This window comes from Colletotrichum costaricense, assembly GCF_030867565.1.
Source record: "Colletotrichum costaricense strain IMI 309622 chromosome Unknown Scaffold_5.1, whole genome shotgun sequence".
Taxonomy (NCBI): domain Eukaryota; kingdom Fungi; phylum Ascomycota; class Sordariomycetes; order Glomerellales; family Glomerellaceae; genus Colletotrichum; species Colletotrichum costaricense.
The window spans coordinates 2,796,647-2,816,107 of NW_026848234.1; the positions used below are offsets into that span (position 1 = coordinate 2,796,647).

The 19,461-nt window shown below is 53.6% G+C and overlaps 6 protein-coding genes across 6 annotated transcripts; 4 read left to right on the top strand and 2 right to left on the bottom strand.

Moving 5' to 3' along the window:
* Positions 1 to 916: 916 nt before the first annotated feature.
* On the bottom strand, positions 917 to 2,320 carry CCOS01_06083 (uncharacterized protein; the record flags this gene model as incomplete). Its single annotated transcript, XM_060454255.1, has 3 exons — positions 917 to 1,207; positions 1,274 to 1,749; positions 1,984 to 2,320. The coding sequence occupies 3 exons, from the start codon at positions 2,318 to 2,320 to the stop codon at positions 917 to 919; spliced, it is 1,104 nt and encodes a 367-aa protein (XP_060316027.1).
* A 2,173-nt stretch (positions 2,321 to 4,493) lies between these two features.
* CCOS01_06084 (uncharacterized protein) lies at positions 4,494 to 6,218 on the top strand (the record flags this gene model as incomplete). Its single annotated transcript, XM_060454256.1, has 3 exons — positions 4,494 to 4,994; positions 5,069 to 5,809; positions 5,901 to 6,218. 3 exons carry the CDS (start codon positions 4,494 to 4,496, stop codon positions 6,216 to 6,218), a joined length of 1,560 nt encoding a protein of 519 aa, XP_060316028.1.
* A 1,775-nt stretch (positions 6,219 to 7,993) lies between these two features.
* On the top strand, positions 7,994 to 10,132 carry CCOS01_06085 (pectinesterase; the record flags this gene model as incomplete). Its single annotated transcript, XM_060454257.1, has 3 exons — positions 7,994 to 9,398; positions 9,469 to 9,669; positions 9,732 to 10,132. The coding sequence occupies 3 exons, from the start codon at positions 7,994 to 7,996 to the stop codon at positions 10,130 to 10,132; spliced, it is 2,007 nt and encodes a 668-aa protein (XP_060316029.1).
* A 1,772-nt stretch (positions 10,133 to 11,904) lies between these two features.
* On the bottom strand, positions 11,905 to 13,629 carry CCOS01_06086 (GMC oxidoreductase; the record flags this gene model as incomplete). Its single annotated transcript, XM_060454258.1, has 2 exons — positions 11,905 to 13,313; positions 13,386 to 13,629. 2 exons carry the CDS (start codon positions 13,627 to 13,629, stop codon positions 11,905 to 11,907), a joined length of 1,653 nt encoding a protein of 550 aa, XP_060316030.1.
* Positions 13,630 to 14,713: 1,084 nt separating this feature from the next.
* CCOS01_06087 (uncharacterized protein) lies at positions 14,714 to 14,962 on the top strand (the record flags this gene model as incomplete). The annotated part of the gene is made up of 1 exon (XM_060454259.1): positions 14,714 to 14,962. The coding sequence occupies one exon, from the start codon at positions 14,714 to 14,716 to the stop codon at positions 14,960 to 14,962; it is 249 nt and encodes an 82-aa protein (XP_060316031.1).
* Positions 14,963 to 17,004: 2,042 nt separating this feature from the next.
* Positions 17,005 to 18,519, top strand: CCOS01_06088 (aldehyde dehydrogenase; the record flags this gene model as incomplete). The annotated part of the gene is made up of 1 exon (XM_060454260.1): positions 17,005 to 18,519. One exon carries the CDS (start codon positions 17,005 to 17,007, stop codon positions 18,517 to 18,519), a length of 1,515 nt encoding a protein of 504 aa, XP_060316032.1.
* Positions 18,520 to 19,461: the final 942 nt, after the last annotated feature.

Genomic DNA, 19,461 nt, shown 5'->3' on the forward strand with positions numbered 1-19,461 from the left:
GTTGCATATGCGCCAAAGTATTAGCCATGTAACGGGTAGCATCGCAGCTTTCACTACAGATACGCCGAGTTCCAGCGGGTATGTAAATGCGGTTGGAGGGGTCGTCGGCCACCGAGTCCCACTCCCGGAGGCAATTCGAAGGCAGTCACGCGAGTCTATGCCGCATCCGTCACCGAAGGCCATCTGCAAAAAAAGCTATCCTCCAGGACGACAGGCATCCTCCTCCAATAATGCAAGACCAGAGGGGCAACGGCCTCTTCATATGGCATGTGCTCGCGTGCCTGGCCATCGTTGTTGGTCGTACAGCAGGTGGAATAGACCCATTTGCAGACTGCACGGGAATTTTTGCCGGGAAGAAAGTTTTCAGGCTGCATTCCTCCTTCCGAAGCGGGTTTACGGATGTCTGGATGTTGGATATTGATGCCTTCCGACAATGCCCCGCGAAGCCGCACGTCTTGACACTCTATGCGCGTCTTGTTTCCGGAGCCCCGCGCCCAACTCATCCGAAATTTGTACGAAAAAGACGACGTTTCCTGCTGTATCGCCAGGCCATAGGTTGACTTCCATAGAAGTCGGGGTCAGGGGGTTTTGGGTAGAAAGCCTGCGACCATTTTTCGAGGCTTCAAGCTATGCCTGACTCAACAAAGACTGTCCATCTTATCATGCGTTTTGTGTGTTGATTGAATCTCCTTCATACTATGCATTACGTCGTCTTGGTCTTGTTATCGTACAAAGTCTTCTTGACCCTCTGCTGTCCCGTAGGACAGTCAGACTGAGCATCTACATCTACTTCCAGTGTCCAGCTTGTGTTCCCCATCCTGAGCCCATACATAGCTTCTTAACGACAGAAGCCGCCCGTTCACGCTGACCCATCCTTCCTTTAGACTCAGATATCCACGCGCTGGGTATCTACATTCTAAACATTGATCAGCATCTTCCGGAATAGAATCGACTCCAGGTCGGTTGAACCATCTGGGCTCAGATTCTCAGGGTCACTCTGAGAATCCTCAATCTCTGCCTCAATCCTTGCCCCAATCCCACTTACATCAAGAATTTTCGCGATTCTGTGATGAACCTTGAAGAACTCAGGCTCAGGGAGCGGAATACTGTTGTCTGAGGAGATCAGGGTCATGATTTCGCGATGGCCTTGCGGGGGTTTGTTGAGGAGAGGCGATCTTGACAGCACAACGATCCGGTACTCGTTGGGCTAGCCACATCCATCAGAGAAAGAACGAAACATATACAGCGTGTGGTATTCGCAAAGATGACTTACCCGGTTCTGAATAGGATCAAATGCCAACCGGTGGCTGTCGTAGAGCTCGTGGACAGTTGACTCGAAGGTGATTAGGTTTTCGTATTGGTTCAGGTTATCGGGACCAATCTTGCCCTCCAACTCGGGGAAGTAGCGGTACAATGCATACCAGACCCCGGCCACCGCATCTCTAGCAGCTGGACTGGCGTTGTCAAACTTTCTAAGAGCCAACGGCAAGACATGGGAGAGTTGAGTGGGAGTGGCAATGACGCCAACAGGCAGCACAACGAGGCGACTTTCTGAACTCGCGCGATCGACTACATGGCTGAAGGTGCAGCGGTAACCATCGCGCTTGAGGCAGATTGATTTGAGAGTTGACTGCAGGCGTCTGTCTGACGGCTGCACAGTAGCCGCGAGTTGCGCGATCGATGCCGCAGCACCGGGACTAGGTGACGCAGTTGAGGACGCGCTAGATCTTACGACACCAGCAAGCTTCACTATTGAAGGTAAAATTTATTAGTATGGACATGTAATGAAGACTTTGAGAGCTGATAGTAGCAGCTCTGCACTCATCGCAATCAATTCAACTCGGCGCTTCAAGTTGACTTGATTGAAGGCAATCGTTGGTCAAGTTGGTTGTGGTAGTTAACCAACTGAAGCGATTTCGTTTCAAATTGCCGAGTTGATGAATGAAGTTGCTTTGCTAGAAGATGGAACTAAGAATGACTTACTGGGTTTGAGAATGGTGTTGATAAGGTAACGCGAGAATGACTTCAGCTGGGATTTATCTCTGCCAATCGTCATGATGTCACCCATCAGCGCGGTTGCACCGTGATGTGAGAGCATTTGTCGAAAAGTGATCAAGATGTCGACGGTTGGGTCGGATTGTAAGGCGCCGTAGAACTCAAGTATCTTGTCGGAGGATTCCCAGAGATGAGCGTAACCCTCCGGATCTGTCAGAGCTGACGAGTGCTCAGACTGGCTGTCGTCCAGCTGTTGCTGGCTTAGGGGATGAGAGACAACGCTGCTTAGCACAGTCGGCAAAATCAGGCCGGACTGAGATGCCATGTTCGCGTGAGGTAGGTATCAAGAGTAGTCCAAGTTGAAGAGTAGCACTGTCTGCATCCTGTCAGCTCAGTAAATGAATTTCAAGTGCTCAATGATTTAATGTAGATGAAAATACTTACCGCGAGTGAAATGCGCAATGGCGAGGGAGATGCGCAATGGCGAGTGTGAGAGAAAATTGAAGGTGGATTTTTATAAAAACAAACCCTGGTCTCGGCTTGGGAAAAGGTAGAAGGTAAGCGAAGTTGAGGCTACCCGTAGAGGTATCTAGATTAGGCCTATGCAGCGCGGACAAGTTCACCTCTCTCATAGGTACCCAGGCAAACGACCTATCACGTGCCTGCTAAGTAGGGGCCCGTGTCCCAGGCACCAATGCCTCCCGCGGCTTCCATTCTCTCCGGGTATTCAACCGCGGTTGCCAAATTCGACGCTGGATCTGAGGTTCTCATTTTCAAGACCTTCACTGTTTTCCTGCTCATGTACTCGAAGTTTGTTCCTTTTTGAATATACACTTGCCGAAACAATGAAGCGTTTGTACAGAATGGTTCTAATTAAAATATTTATAAGTACAAAGAAACAAACCCAGGATGTTTCTTAGATCACGGCGCAAGGTCCTATGAGCCCATCATCCTTACATCCCTAGATTTTGTCAAGTTGAATTGAGCCGTAAACTGTGCTTTTTCTTAGCTGCGATCACTAAACAAGACTTGCATACCTTCAAGAGGCTTTTATCAACAAAGCATGGGCGTTGCTGGACTAGACAAAAGATCATTGACGTGAAAGAAGGAAGGCATAGTGTCTGACAAAAAGGCCTAGAAGTGGACAGAGCTCAAAGGCTTCGATTTCTGCTTTGATTGTTGATAGAGATCATTCAAATACAGTTTGTCTTGTGCGGCATCAAAATACGGGCGGAGGCCAGCTTCAAAGCTGCGCTACGAAGGGCTTGGATGGCTGTTACCTAGTGTCACCATGCTTCGAAGCATATATGGCCTAAACGGGAAGGCATGAGTCAACGTTTCATCATTTAAGACTGTTAGTACATAACATCGAGTAGTATTGCTGTGAATATCTGTATGTGCATGGTCATGATAGACAGACATCATTCATATCGACTACGGGACGTTCAGCCATCGAGACAGTCGTTCTTTATCATGCTGGACATCTTTGTCTCAACTTAAGACTGTTGATATACAGTAGGAGAAAGCGCTACATGCTTAAGTGTTTTTCAAAAGAGCTTAGAAGAGCCAAGACATTTGATATTGTCAAAAGATTAGCTGATTGGTGCACCTAAAGATTGGGAAGTTATCACCCATACTTTTGCCCAAGAAAACGTTGTCTATGGAATTCTGTCGGGAGAAATTCGAATCCCGGAATTTCTTTCTGATACAGAGTGAAGGGGTATGAAATTTCGGGATACCGAAAGAAAACAGGAACGACATTGAACTGGTGAGCCTTTGAACTAAGTTCGTGCCATGCATATCTTGATAGATCTACGTCAAAATGCGGGTGATGTCTGAGTATTTCAAAGCAATAAACTCAACCCTGGGGGCTCGATTCTAACTCCACGTTTCGGCTGAATTCTTGTCGTTTGCACTATTTACTATCAGCATGAAGAATTCCTGAGTTTTAACGAGTGTTACTCCGAGGTATGAACCGAAAACACTTTCAATGGAGAACCCAAGAAACGGATCATGGACTATTGAAAAAAGTCCAGTTTCCCGACAGATTTCTCTAGAGCCGCCAGACGGAGTCTCCGCCTCTCCCATGGATTCTTTGGGCGCGGTTGACATTTGTTGCCAAGATTCCTCAACGCTGGAAAGGACCGATGCCAAGTGTTGATATGGGGTGCGGCGGTGAGCGCCAAGACCACCATACCAAGACCAAGAGGGTCGTGATAGGCACGCTGAGCGCTAAAATGGGGTTTGCGACATTTTATCAGATCAATGCCTCTGTAGAGCTTGTCAGATGGATCAGATAAGATGCAGGGCTAGCAATCAATGGAGGCCCCGTTTGCAGGATGCTCGGCCTTCTGCCCGAGACGTTGTTGTAAGTGTGACGGAGAATTGGATATATAATATCTTTTCTTGAGACTTATTTGTGAGTGTTTCCACAAGCCATAAAACTTTTCTACAGATTCAGCGAGTTTGCTTGGTGGCCTACACTGTCCGTTATCAAGATGCCAGACACCCCAGAAGCGCCAGCCCCCGTACGGGATGAAGAAAAGACACAACCAGACATCGACATCCAAGCCCTCGGTATCTCGCCCGCCGACCTGCCCCCCATCGATACCGAAGACGAGACCCTCCAACGAATCCCCTGGTCCTACAAATGGATCGCCCTCCTCTGCATCGTCTCCCTCCCCATCGGACACACCTGGACGGGTTCCGCTCTCGGCCCGCTCAAGAATACGCTGCGCAACGAGCTCGGCGTAAACAACGCGCAGTTTGGCGTCATCAGCAGCGCCGACGCCTTTGTCAACACCGTGTTCCCCATTGTTGGAGGGCTGGTGCTCGACTGGTGGGGACCGAACCTCGTTACGCTGTGCTGTACCGCCGTGATCCTCGTCGGGTCCGTGGTTGCGGCGGCCGGGGTGCAGGTTGGGCTTTGGAGGGTTCTTGTGAGCGGGCATGTGCTCATGGGGTTCGGAATTGCGGTGCTTGACTCTGCTACGCAAAAGGTGAGTTGGTCCTCTTCATTTAGGGATGAATGGTTAGCACTCTTTGGTAATATCTCGACTGACGGGATTTCAAGTTCTTCTACCACTGGTTCGGCGCATCAGGCCTCGCCTTCGCCTTCGGCCTCGAGTCCGCCATCGCCAACACGGTCAGTCTCGTCTCGGGCATGGTCGCCATCCCCATCCGCGACGGAACAGGCTGGTACGGTTGGACATTCTGGATCCCCGTCTTCTTCTGCGGCTTCTCCCTAATCGTAAACGTCGCCTACGTGACCTTCGAGCGCCTCGCCGTCCCGCCTCGCTTTCGACTAACCTCGGGCCGAGCCCGCGCCATCGCCGAGCAGCAGAACCTCTCGGATCGCCGCCGCTTCTCCTGGAACGTCTTGTTCGCCTTGCCATGGGCCTACCTGATGCTCCCCGCGACGCAGCTGCTCCAGAGCGGTGCCGCGGGTGGCTTCAGCACCAGCTCGGCCGACATCATCTTCATGAAGGGGTATACGGAGGCGGTGGCGGGGTACTTGTCGACTGCGCAGAAGATTCTGCCCATTGTGCTGAGCCCGTTTGTCGGTCTTGCTATAGACAAGTACGGACACCGGTTTCACTACGTGGCGACGGCCCCGGTGTTGTGGATTATTGCTTGCGCAATGTTGGGGTTCACCGATGTCCATCCACTTGCGGCGCTTGTCTTTTCTAGCTTGGCGGGCGTGATCAACTCGATGCCATTGCAAATTTGTATCCCGCTGCTGGTGGCGGACCAGGCAAAGATTGGGACGGCGTTCGGGGTGTGGAGAGCTTTCAACAACTCTGGGTCAACGATTGTAAGCGGAACTCCTTTATATCTCCTGAAATCTTCCATTGCTCTTCTGCTCTTGAAAATACTTGGAACAGGTACTGACGTTCACTATCTAGATGGACGTTGTCTTTGGCGCGCTTCAAGACGATACGGAGGGGAACGGCTACTCCAAAGTCCTGACCGTGGCGATTGCTATTAAGGCATGGGCATTTGTGCTGGGCTTGTCGTACATTATCGTTGATTATCGATTCTTGGGTAAGGGGATGACCTTGACTAGGAAACAGAGACAGGCGAAGGAGGCCTTGATTGTGGACCGGCAGGCGGACCCGCTGACGAGACGGACGTCGAAGAAGTGGTTCACTACTTTGACGTTCGGGCTGTTGGTTGCAATTATTGCGAGTGCTTGGGCTGTGTTTGTGAGATATTTAATTTAAGAGACGAAGATATCGTCATTCTGCCGAAATCGGGGAGGGCAACGCCAATGGCTGCCAGGCGCTACATCATACTTGCAAAATCGTCTACAACTAGAGCATCATCTATCAGCAGAACGAATGTAAAGCCGTAACTCTCGGCTGTTGAGATTGCTGCCAAGTGTCTGATGTACCGCGTGCGCTACTTGCATGACCTTCATACATCTTCTTCTACCTTTATGTTGAACCAGCATTCTCTTCGCTTGTCGCACGTGTAGTCTTTTAGATTTGTTGAGTTCCGGAGTCGGTAGAAGCTGATGCGATGATCGTTGCTACATACCGAATGGGTTAATGGCCACTGGCGAGATGTTGCACCAGTAAGATGTCTGACCTGAAGCCCCCTATTGAACCACAAGAGCGCCAAGCAATTTCGTTTCACGTAAACGACGCCCTCGGATATTGACTCTGGTCACTGCACCCTTCCCAGTTTTGTTCAAATTCAGGAGAGAAACAATAGGCACTAACTTGATGAATTGACAAAAAGAATTGTCTGTTCAGTTCGCTGTTGTTTAAAGTGTGAGAAGTAAGGGCACTCTGAAGGACAACTCGTGTTAGCATTAGTAAAAAGTTGTGAACGATACTTCCTGGAAAAGCCCGTGGGAGTTGTCAAGAGCCAATCGACAGCCGACTTGAGAACCCAATTCGGCAATGTTGGCTGCAATGAAATCGGAAGAAATCAGCACCCCGTTAGCGGCAGAGGCTGGCGTCTGGCCATTGATCTCGCATTCGCTTTCACTACGACGGAACTACCTCCTTCTATGGATTCTCTGGCCAATCGCTCTCAATGAACTATATGCTCGAAGTATGGAGTACGATATGTCTACATCCGTACGCTCACCAATTCCAGCCGCCCATCAAGTGCAGGAACCGATAAAGTTGTCCGCGATCTGCTCTCCTAATTGGAAACACTCGCAGCCATAACCCTAGACCAAGACCTTGGAATCGCCCTCTCAACGGGAAACAGGGCTCCACTGTACTAAGTATATGCTTGGATGGCACCCCCTGCCTGCCATGCTTGGGGCCCTGTCAGACAATGATCTGCCCACTCAGAGTCAAACGCCTGACTCCAGACCACCCCGCGGACCGGCGCCTACGGGCGAGTCGGGGGGCTTGCTTACTGACAGACTAGCAGGTGTCGGAAAAATGAGCAAACACGGGCACAGCTCTGAGCTCTTTGCGGCATGCTCCCCCTGAAACTCAGCCATTGACGCGCCCACAAACAGAAGTGTAATTTCCGTGCGGCGGATCCCAAGGACTTTTACATCCCGCACGTCAACGGTGACCTCTGCTATTTTGTTGCAAGTATACATATTATCGATTTCTAGACTCTTGGCGCCATCTCGTACAGACCCCCGGAGTCGCGCGGGTGGATTTGGCTAGAGCTGGATTGAGCTTATTGAAACATCATGGACGCTGCATGCCAAGAAACATGGTCAAAAGTCGTATTGGTACAAATTCACAAAGGGCGAGTTGCAGTATGGTCTCTGCCAAGGATCACCTCAATTCAGGAGGTGTTCTCTATTGACAATTCGGATGGCTCCGTAAAGCGTAGAGTAGAAAATGTCAGGTATACCCAGGTGAATGTATAGGCTGCTTGTTTCTTCTGAGTTGTTGTTGCACTTCTTGATCTTCGTTTCGAAGCCTTCCGTTCTTTGCTTCCCATTTGCACTCATTTTCGGTCCTCTGGACTCTTTTCATTCTTTTCTCCTATACCGATTTTCTCTTCCCTCGGCGCAACAATGCTTGCCTCTTCCCTTCTTTTGTTGTCGTCCCTGGTGGCCGGCGCATTCGGCGCGGCCCGGACATCCCCCCCTTCCGGCGCTCTGGTCGTCGCAAAGTCCGGGGGCAAGTACACCTCCATCCAAAAGGCTGTCGACGCCGCCAGCAGCGGCGCCGTCATCTTCATCCAGCCAGGCACCTACAACGAGCAGGTCCTGATCCCGGCCAACAAGGGCGCCCTCACCATCTACGGCTACACCGCCGACGACCAGGACTACTCCAAGAACCAGGTCACCGTCACCAACAGCCTCGGCGCCGACGTCGCCGGCAGCAACGACGCCTCCGGCACGTTCCGGGCTAAGAACGACAACCTCAAGGTCTACAACATCAACATTGTCAACTCGCGCGGCAAGGGCATCCAGGCCATCGCCCTGAGCGCCTACGGTAACCAGCAGGGGTACTACGGCATCCAGGCCAAGGGCTACCAGGACACCATCCTCTCCAACCAGGGCAAGCACTACTTCCACAAGTCGTACGTCGAGGGCGCCACCGACTTCATCTTCGGTCAAAAGGCCATTGCTTGGTTCGAGGCCTGCACCATCGCCATCAGCGGGAAGGGCTACATCACTGCCTCGGGCCGCGACTCTTCGAGCAACCCGTCCTGGTACGTCATCAACAAGGCCACCGTCAAGGCCCTCTCCGGCGTCGGCGACGGCCAGACCTTCCTCGGCCGGCCCTGGCGCACGTTCGCCCGCGTCGTCGTCCAAAACTCCAACCTCGGCGCCGTCGTCAACGCCGCGGGCTGGTCCAAGTGGGGGTCTAACCCGACCGACAACGTCGTCTACCAGGAGTACGCCAACACCGGCAAGGGCGCCAGCGGCACCCGCGTCAGCTTCTCCAAGAAGATCAGCGCCGCCGTGAAGATTGGCGATGTCCTCGGCTCCACATCTTGGATCGACTCAAAGTACACCGGCGGAAGCGCCGCCAGCTCCGTCTCACTGGAGTTATCTGCCGCCGTCTCCGCCCCTGCCGTGGCTGCCGATGCCGCGCCCGCTTCTACCCCTACGCCGACCACCCTTCAGACCGTCGTCAAGGCCTCCTCCACGCCCGTTCCCCAGGCCGCTGCGGACGATGACTGCAGCGGCACCCCCGACGGTTTCGCTTCCCTGAATGGCGGCACCACCGGCGGCAAGGGCGGCGAGGTCGTCACCGTCAAGACTCAGGCCGATCTCGAAAAGTACGCCGGTATGTCGGGCAAGTACGTCATCAAGGTCTCTGGCAAGATCACCATCATGCCCAAGGGCAAGGAAGTCAAGGTCTCGTCCGACAAGACCATTGTCGGCATCGGTGCGACTGCCGAGATTGACCAGGGCGGCTTCAACGTCCAGAACCAGAAGAACATCATCTTCCGCAACATCAAGATTGGTAAGTATCCTGACGCCCATCGATTTGGTCAGCCCGGCACGAGATCGAATGACTGACATGGAGTTTCTAGGCAACACCTATGTCGAAGGTGACGACGAGGGCAAGACCCAGGACTTTGACGGCATCCAGATGGACAACTGCACCAACATCTGGATCGACCACGTCCACCTCGAAAAGGGCGGCGACGGCCTCATCGACAGCCGCAAGGACACCACCTTCCTCACCGTCTCCTGGACCATCCTCCGCAACCACAACAAGGCCTTTGGCATTGGTAAGTAAGACCCGTAACCCCTCCGCCTGTCCCCTCTTCTCTAACAAACTCCCGTCTTCCAGGCTGGACCGACAACGTCAACACCGAAATCACAATCCACCACAACTACTTTGACCAAACCAAGCAACGCAACCCCTCGGTCGACAACGTCAAACACGCCCACCTCTACAACAACTACCTCATCGGCCAGACCTCGTACGGCCACTACGCCCGCGGCAAGACCGAGATGCGCATGGAGAACTGCTACTTCGAGAAAGTCAAGAACCCGATCCAGCTCGACGCCAGCGCCAAGCTCAGCGCCACGGGCAACGTCTTCGAGGGCACCACCGGCACCACGGCCAAGAACGCCGGCACCGTCTTCGATCCCAAGACGTTTTACGAGTATACCCTCGACGCCGCGGCTGATGTGCCGAGCGTTGTTGCAAAGGGGGCTGGGCGCCAGGCTAGCATTTGCGCTGCGTGAGCTTAGGAGGCGGGTTAGATCTTGGGCGTGATGTTTTAGCTCCTGGTCACCTGATTGCTCGAGTGCGTAATCAGAGAAGGAGAGTAGTAAACAGAAGAAGAAGAGGACGAAGGAGAGAAAGGGGGTTGTAAATTCTACGTATTTATTATGATGGCATGTTGCCGTTGACCAAGCATATACTCTGTAGATTTGTTCATATTGACTACGAGCGTTCACGATCAGACACCTCATCTTTGGTGACGAGTGCATGTGAAGTACATTTTCGTGGCTCATATCCATGTTTGTGTCATCCAACGGATTGAGTCGTGGTGGTTGGCATACGGCCATGTCATCCTGGAACGTCATTCTCCGCTGTGCCTTGGCTGAAAGGGCGAGTGGGTTTACTTAGAACCATCATCTTCTCCAACTACCCTCAAAGACATGCAACACTTATGCAATGATATTCCCCTCTTCCCATCTTCAGCAAGAGATCTGACATCCAAGAACGTCGACCTGCTCAGGAAATAGCCCAATAGACGAGACCTCGCACATTCATGCCAACCACTGCAGCTCCTTCCTACTTCTCACCCTCCTTTCCCGACTCAATTGTATGCCAAAAGCGTCAAACTCGATAGTGAAATACCGGAAGGCCTCATGTAGGCAAGGGTGGTCGACGTTATTGGAACATGAATCATTCCTTTTCCAGTACTCCCATCGAAAAGGCCCACGACGCCAACCGTGACGCCCCTTAGTGACGATACGGCAAAATGGACGGCGCAAAAGTCCAAAAACGCTGCGAGATCTCCAATCAAGCGTATATCAAAACCCGAATGAACCCTCTATTTGGATTCCCCATCGCGTAAAAACAAGCTTCTCGCTTCATTCCGGGTTCTGGAAAGGGTAACCAGTTCAGTCAAGCCATACGAAAGGAGAAGGGTGACCAAGAGCACTTTTTTCGTCTGGGAACCAATCATCGAGGTCGACCTGTCCGTTATAAGTAGGTGGTAGTTCACCGCAGGAAAAAAAGGGTTCGGTGGCAACGGGATTGTGCGTGCTGATCGTCGCGCCCTTGCAGATTGGGACGGGACACTAGACCACACCCCCGGGAACTCCCCTCATTCATTCTGCAGAGGTCTTTGCCCGTATGAAGCAGATATGTTTGACGACAAGATGTCGGTCGACTTTAAATTGTCCATTCGCGCACTCAGGCTGATGGCTTGGGACTAATCATGGATTCCGATTGTGGGATTCTGGAAACCCATATACGGCGCGGCATCTGCGGTTGACGGATGCTCTCGAGGCGGTCGGTTTTATGTGGGGGATCCTGCGGATTCCACTCCGACGACACCCTATTACCGGGTAACGTCCGAGTATTCGCATAGCTAAGTTACCTTAGTTTGTGGATAACCTCGATGCATGAAAATTCCGATCATACGTTCAGCATCGAAATCTGATAATTGGATCAAAGCGTTGCTCGGTCACCTGGTTCTCCTTGTCTTCGCGCAAGTTCAACAAAAAAACTCTTCATGCACGATGGTGGATTTGTGGATGTGGTATCGGATCATTTCGGTACGAACAACCGAAGGAGTCACGATGCGTGTTTCCAATGTCATAGCGAACGACCAAATATCGAGGGGAACGAGAGATAGAGGTGATAATGTTCATAGTCATGATATCATTTGGTATAATGCCTGATAGCTAACTCTCAAAAATAAACAAAGAAATGCTTTTCTAGATCATTTCCTCCACATAAAACGCTTTCTTTTGTAGTTCTGACAAGATTTTTGGTTTTTTTACAGACGAGCTGTCTCCTGGGCCTCCTCGATGATCATCTCGGCACACTTCTCGGCGCAACCAAGGACAGTCAACATGGGGTTGATGGTGGGGATGGTGGGGAAGATGCCAGCGTCGCAGATACGGACCCGCTTGAGGCCCTTGATGTTGAGGCGCTCGTCGACAACGGCGAGCGGGTCCTTGCGGACGTCACCCATCTTTGTGGTTCCGACAGGGTGGTAGACCGTGTGGGCAGCACGGCGGGCGTACAAGCTGAGCTCCTCATCGGTCTGGACCTTGGGGCCGGGAGCGACCTCACGGGCGATCCAGTCCTTGAAGGGAGCCTGCTCAGCGACCTTGCGGGCAGCGCGCATGCCGTAGACGAGGGTAGCGGCGTCGTAGCCCTCCTCGTCGGTGAAGTAGCGGAAGTCAAGAGCAGGCTTGACGTTGGGGTCGGCCGAGGTCAGGTAGAGGCGACCGCGGGAGCGGGGACGGGGAATATTGGGGGTCATGCAGAAGGCGTAGCCCTCCTTGGGCTCATCGTAGCCAAGGCGTCCCGTGTTGAGGGTGAAGGGGATCTGGTAGCAGTGCATCATGACGTCGGCAATGTTGCCGTCGGGGATGCCGTCGGGGTTGAAGAAGGTCTTCTTGGCGCCGGCGTTGGGGGCCTCGCGACGGAGGAAGATACCAGCATCGGAGTCCATAGTGGTCTTGTTTGGGGGAACGGGCTTCTTAAGCTCCCACATGATGATGGACTCGGGGTGGTCCTGAAGGTTCTCACCGACACCAGGCAGGTCGTGGATGACGGGAATGCCGAGGTCGCTGAGCTGCTGCTTAGGACCAACACCGGACAGCATCATCAGACGAGGGGTATCGACGGCGCCGGCGGCGAGGATGGTCTCCTTCTTGGAGGTTATGGTGCGCTTGGAGCCATCCTGGAGGGTCAGGTTGACACCGGTGACGGTGTCGCCCTTAATGTTGAGCTTGGAAACCCAGGCGTTGGTAAGAACTGTGAGGTTGGGGCGCTTCTCGTCGCCGCGGAGGAAAGGGTGAATGTAGGCGACCGAGGCGCTAGACCGGCGGCCATCATCGGGGTTGTAGGAGATGGAGAAGAAACCAACACCCTGCTGCAGGGCGCCGTCCTGAACAATGTGCTTGTTGAAGTTGTGGAGGACGGGGATGTTAAGGGCGGAGGAGCAGGAGTTGACCCAGTCAAGGCAAAGCTCGTTCTGGTGGCGGGCGTGGACGGGCTGGACGGTGTTGCGCAGCTTGTCCATGAGACGCATGAAGTCGTGGAAAGTCCATCCCTTGGCACCCATAGACTGCCAGATCTTCAGGTCGTACTCAAAGGGTCTGAAGGAGATGAGGGTGTTGTGTGATGAGCAACCACCGAGCACCTTGGCGCGAGAGTGGCGGATGTGAGAGTTGCCTGTGAGGGGCAATCATGTCAGTGAGCTGTCCCAGGAGGTAGGATGAGCTATTGGAAACAGAAGAGGCTTACCCATGGGCTGCTCAGTGGTGCCGTAGTCGTAGTCGAGCTCACCGCCGAGAAGGTTGAGCCACTTGCGCAGGTCGAGCACGCGGTCGTCCATGAAGTCGCTGGGGCCAGCCTCAATCAAGAGGATGCGCTTCTGGGGGAGGGACTCGGCCAGGCGAGAGGCGATAACGCAGCCGGCGGTACCACCACCAACGATGACATAGTCGTAGCGGTCGACGTCGGAGACGGGGAGCTGAGTGGTGGACATTTTGGCGGATATGGAGGATGAGGGTATTCAAACAGTAAGATTCTCGGGGCACCCGGCCAATCAAGAGGATGAGGGGTAGCTTTTTCTACTTGTACACACGGGGGAATGTATGTACAGAGGGGTAATACAGCCAAGAAACGCGCGGGCGATCTTGGTGTGAGGTTGGGGTAGATCTTGGGATGGTAAGAGGAGATGAATGGCACACGGAGAGGAATGAGGATGGAGAGGAAAGAAGAAAAAGCAAAGGAGGTTCAGAAGCTATCGATATGAGTGGAAATTCGGCCGCATTATCAATGATCAATGATCAATGGCAAGTCGGCATGTCGGAGTAGGATACCGTGGAGACACGAGGAGGGTAGGACCCATCCACATCCTTGGCCCTTCCTCGGAGACACAGAAGCAGCCCAGACAGACGGGAAGACTCGAGAAAGAAAGCTTGCCTCGTTTCCCTCACTCGGCCGCCGCTTGAGGAAAAAAATTGTTCTCGCGTGGAAGGTACCGACCGACTTTCAATCGCACCAGGCCAGCGCCGGCGCCAGCAACGACGGCAGGCGGGCAAGGCGCAGGGCGGTGGAGACGGACCCCGCGAAAGTGGGTGGTGGGGCCCATGAAGAAAAGCGGGTTTCGAGGGCATTGAGAATGACTCGCCGGGTTTCTGCACGAGTCTCTCCTCAAGTTTCTGTGATCCTTCCATTCTCTCGGTGTTTCTGCCTGCCACCTGCCGCTGCCGTTTTCACCAACTGGCAGGTGGAGTTCACCGTGGGTGCGGCACCACAGATCCGGGCGTGGGAGCGCGAGACCGCGCGGGATCCGACGTCTCATTGGACAATTGACCTTTTTTCTGCCGGTCTTATCCTCTTTTTTCTTTGTACATTGTGTCATGTACTTTTCTCATCAGCCCTCTATCTATTTTTTACTCAATTGCCCCCCCCCCGCCTAAAACGTCCTCATCCTTGCTTTCGTCAGCAAGCAGGCCCGGATTTTCTAAATTCCAAGGTTCCTCACTGGCTCGACAGTCCCAAAACAGACTAAACGACCCCGAGCTAACGTCTCCTGGTCCCCAGCAGCCAACATGGTCAGCAACATGCAAGACGCAGGCGGCAGGCCCCCAATCAGGGATGTTGCTCAAGACGTGCTTCTGGTAAGGTACGAGGTACCGCCAAAAAGCTGGCAGCACCAGCCTCGGGCAAGCTCAAGGTTCTTTCCTTCGTCGCCGCCCCGGAAGAGAAGGGGGAGACCGCGCTTTCCCACGCACGCCAAGTCCTTCTTGCCCTTCTCGAATGTCCACTCTGGTGGAAACTGCCCGACGTCGTTGAAAAAGAATTACGAATAATGGCCAGAGGCAGTCAAGTGCCGCAATGCTCTTCTATGGCACGGGCCAATCATGACGATTCGACTCTGCCTGCTTCACCCGGCCAATACTCCTCGATCCGTCTATTGCGGAATGTCCCACCAGCATAGGTTCAAGCATCTAATTTCACCTGCATTCATTCGACTCCTCTTTATCCAACGTCGTGACCTCGAGGCATGTTGAACCGTCCTTTTCTGCTCGGTACCAGAGTGGGCGCCATCGACCAACAACGCAACAGACTAATTCCGCCCGTTTGCGGCTTGCCACGGAAATCCCACGCGCTGGTGGTGTGTTTGGCTAGGGGGCCTGACTGCGCACATGAACGACCAGTCACACCTACAATCTGGTATCCCAGGCAATTGAGACAAACCAATATGCTGCATATGCAAGAATTGCACCCGACATTCCCCAAACTGCCATGCCGCCTTTATCCAGCGCTAAAATTCGGATTCTATCCGTCGATAACAGACAGCCCTGTCTCGGTGACACGGCGTTGGAGTCCGTTGGACTACAACCTCGTCTCGAGTCTCGCCCGGCCGCCTTTGCCTGTCTGACCTATCGCCTCGTCCGCGCGGCTGAGGTGGCAGAAGATGAGTGGTTGACCATTACTTGACTACACACCACCAACAAAGTCACAACCGTCGGCGTCATCCGGGGTTCCCGCCGACTTGTCTAGCCCAGGTTGGGTGTGCCAAGGCAACCTTGACCTTGGTCCTGACTCTCTGTCGGCCAGCTTCCAGGTACTCTCCAGGAATTACCCTTTGGTACCCCGTATTCCACTATCAAAAGGGCTTTGTCTGATGTCAAATGCAAACTCTCCTACCCGTTGCATCCAAGATGATCTGACGAACTCGTCGTTATCGCCGACGATTCAGAGAATCGAACCTAGCCTTTAAAGGCTGAGGAGGCAAGGTGTGAGACGCACACACACCGAGATAGACCAAGCGGCTTATGGTCCAGTCTAGACTCTTTCGGCGATCTCTGTATATCTGAGATATCTATCTGTCTCGCATCGCCCGTATCTATGTAGGTAGTCTATCTTTTCCGCCATGCCTGCCGTATCTTTTTCCCGATTGTGGCTCGCCCACCCGGCTGGGTAGCCAATGAGATGCAGCCAATTCGTCGCTGAAGTCCCCTGCCGTACCGCGGCTGCGCAGGTGGTCGTTCGACTTTGGCGGCCGGGCCCGGGATAAGAACGGATCTGACGGCCCTACAGAATGCAGCCACATTGTTGGATATGATCTGTCAAAGCTTAGCAGCGTCTGCATATCGCATCAGCAAACAAAGACAGGGTGGTCAGAGATGCAAGATAAAAAATTTCCAATCTCCAAATGTGAAGGGACCCTGAAGGCTGAAACTTCTTTAGTGGAGGCGACTCTTTTTTTTTTTTTTTTTCCTCTTGGTCGCTGCATGTGCACCGCACCAACGCACGCACCGCGGTCCCATCAGGTACGTACCGCCTTGCATCGTCTTGGGAGACTGAATGGGTGGAGACAAAACTGTTGCATCCGGGTGGAGCGAAGGGCCAATGACGTACGGTTCATGACATCACACCGCCGACGAAGTGGGGCAACATGGGTGTCTCCCGGCAAATCTGCAACACCCCGGCTTGCCAGCCCATTACCCACTCTGGTCAGCTGAACTCGAGATAAGGTCCCCGGCCTCTCCTCCGTGGTACGATCCCGATCTCCCTCCGATCTCAACGACCGTCGAAAAGAAAAAAAAATCCTCTAAGCCTGCAACTGCAACTGTACGCTCCGTCCTCCGTGTCGCCGTCCGTCTACCCCGATCGACATCCCATCCCCGGCATCGTCTTGTTGGAATTTTGTATCGCATCCCGTTATACCCCAATTCCCCATCCCCTTACCTTGCAGAAATTCCTTCCCGTTTCTAGTGTATCATTCGTTTTTGCCAGCATAGCTCTTTTTTGTTCACCCATACCCCTCCCCCAGGAATATAGGAGCCAGCCAACCAAACAAGTCAATTAGAGCCAAAAGTAAAAACCCAAGTCTCATTATCAAAAAATGGCGCCACAAGAGCAGAAGCAGGAGGCGGATCGTCACACCTTCTATGCGGGGAAGCCCCAGCCGGACACGGAATCCCCAGGCACCTTCCAATCCATCGATCCCGCGACGGCGAAGCCCGTCTGCACCATCCACACCTCCTCCGCCGCGTCCATCAACGCCGCCGTCGACGCCGCGAAGAAGGCCTTCCCCTCCTGGTCCGCCACCCCGCCCATTGAGCGCTCCCGCATCCTCCTCCGCGCCGTCGCCCTCCTCCGCGAGCGCAACGACGAGCTGGCCAAGATCGAGACCCTCGACACGGGCAAGGCCTTCTCCGAGACCCAGTACGTCGACGTCGTCACCGGCGCCGACGTCCTCGAGTACTACGCCAACCTCGTCGCCTCGGGCGGCCTCAACGGCGAGTCCTTCCGCCTCAGGCCCTCTGCGTGGTCCTACACCACCAAGGAACCCCTCGGTGTCTGCGCCGGCATCGGCGCCTGGAACTACCCCATCCAGATCGCCCTGTGGAAGTCGGCCCCGTGCCTGGCTGCCGGTAACTGCATGATTTACAAGCCGAGCGAGTTCACCCCCTTGCACGCAGAGTACCTCGCCTCCGTCTACCGCGACGCCGGCGTGCCGGACGGCGTCTTCAACGTCGTCTACGGCGCGGGCGACGTCGGCGCCCAGCTCACGACGCACCCGGATATCGCAAAGGTCAGCTTCACGGGCCAGGTCAGCACGGGCAAGAAGGTCGCCGGCGCGGCGGCGGGCGGTATGAAGTACGTTACCATGGAGCTCGGCGGCAAGAGCCCCGTCATCGTCCTGCCGGACTGCGACATTGAGCAGGCCGTCGACGGCGCCATGCTCGCGAACTTCTACAGCTCGGGCCAGGTCTGCACCAACGGCACGCGCGTCTTCGTCCCCAAGGCCATCAAGGCCGAGTTTGAGAAGCTCGTGCTCGAGAAGATCCAGTACGTCCGCGCGGGCGACCTGTTCGACCCGGCCACCAACTTTGGCCCGCTCAACAGCAAGACGCACCTGGAAAAGGTGCAGGCGTACGTCCGCAAGGGCGTCATGGAGGATAAGGCGACGCTCCTGTGCGGCGGCGCGACGCAGCCCAAGGGTCTGCCGTCGGCGTACAAGTCTGGGTTCTGGATCCAGCCGACCGTGTTTACGGATTGCACTGACGACATGACGATTGTCAAGGAGGAGATCTTTGGTCCCGTGATGAGCATTCTTACCTACGACACCGTCGACGAGGCCGTGCAGCGGGCTAACACAACCGACGTCGGTCTCGCGGCGGGCGTGTTTGGTCGGGACGTCGACCAGTGCCACAGCGTGATTCAGAGGCTCGAGGCTGGTATTACGTGGATCAACACGTGGGGCGAGTCGCCTGCGGAAATGGCGGTCGGCGGGTGGAAGTCGAGCGGTGTGGGCGTGGAGAATGGACGGAAGGGTCTCGAGGCGTGGGTGAGGAACAAGAGCACGCTTGTTGAGATGGGCGGTAGCGTGCCGACTGTCTTTTCCAAGTTGTAAAGAGTTATGAGAATGTACAAGAGAGGGACCAAGGGGGAGATTGTTGGTGATTCGGACTGAACTCCCTGCATTTATGGTGAAAACAAAAGCTTGTCTTTGGACTGGAGGAGGTTTTGGTTAGATATGAGCGTTTGAATGATATCACGGATTTGACGATGTTCTCTGCCACTGCTTCCCCGTCTTCAGTAGTAAGAGGTTTTCTTTCAAGTGAAGAGAGGTACTCCTAGGATCCAAACGAACTATTCATCAATGTGACCGAACGAAAACTTGAGTCAACTAGTCTGATGTACAGGATTATTATGCTCACTTGCGGAGAGGGGCTGACGAGCAAGGGAGCTAGATGCCCCAGGGACCAAATACCTACTCAATGGAGGATACGCAGGCGGGAAAAGCTTCTGGATGTTCAAGCTCATCTGGGTCATCGACCCTGTGACAGAAGAGCCAGCAAGCAAATGGTGTGCTACCACGGACGAAAGGCTGCTGCCCGAGTAGAAACGATGGTAAGCTGAGGAAGTCAGCAGAATTCCTTTGGGGCGTCATTCATCGCAAACTACCAGGCGTACTAGCAACTGAATAGCGGTCACTAGTACCTCCCCGCCTGCTTAAGTATATTCTCCGGTGTAGAACTCACTACTAGAAATGAGAAGTCTTGAGGATTGTGAGATTGACTCTGAGTGAGACAATCGGCGATTCTGTCGCCTACTTCCAAGTGGAAAGGTTTGCTCTACTTGTGGAAGTGATCTTTTATTATTAAAAGACGCCAAATCTGTAAGAAATTACGTGAGAATTAATATCCACGAATTGGATAGTGTTGAGAAAGAATGCTTCTTGAAATATTTGACAAGATTACCATTGTAACTCGGCTGTGGATCTTCTTCTAGTCCTTTGCCACCTATGTTTGTCTCTTGATTCCTGGCCGCTATAGAATTTTGACCATATGCC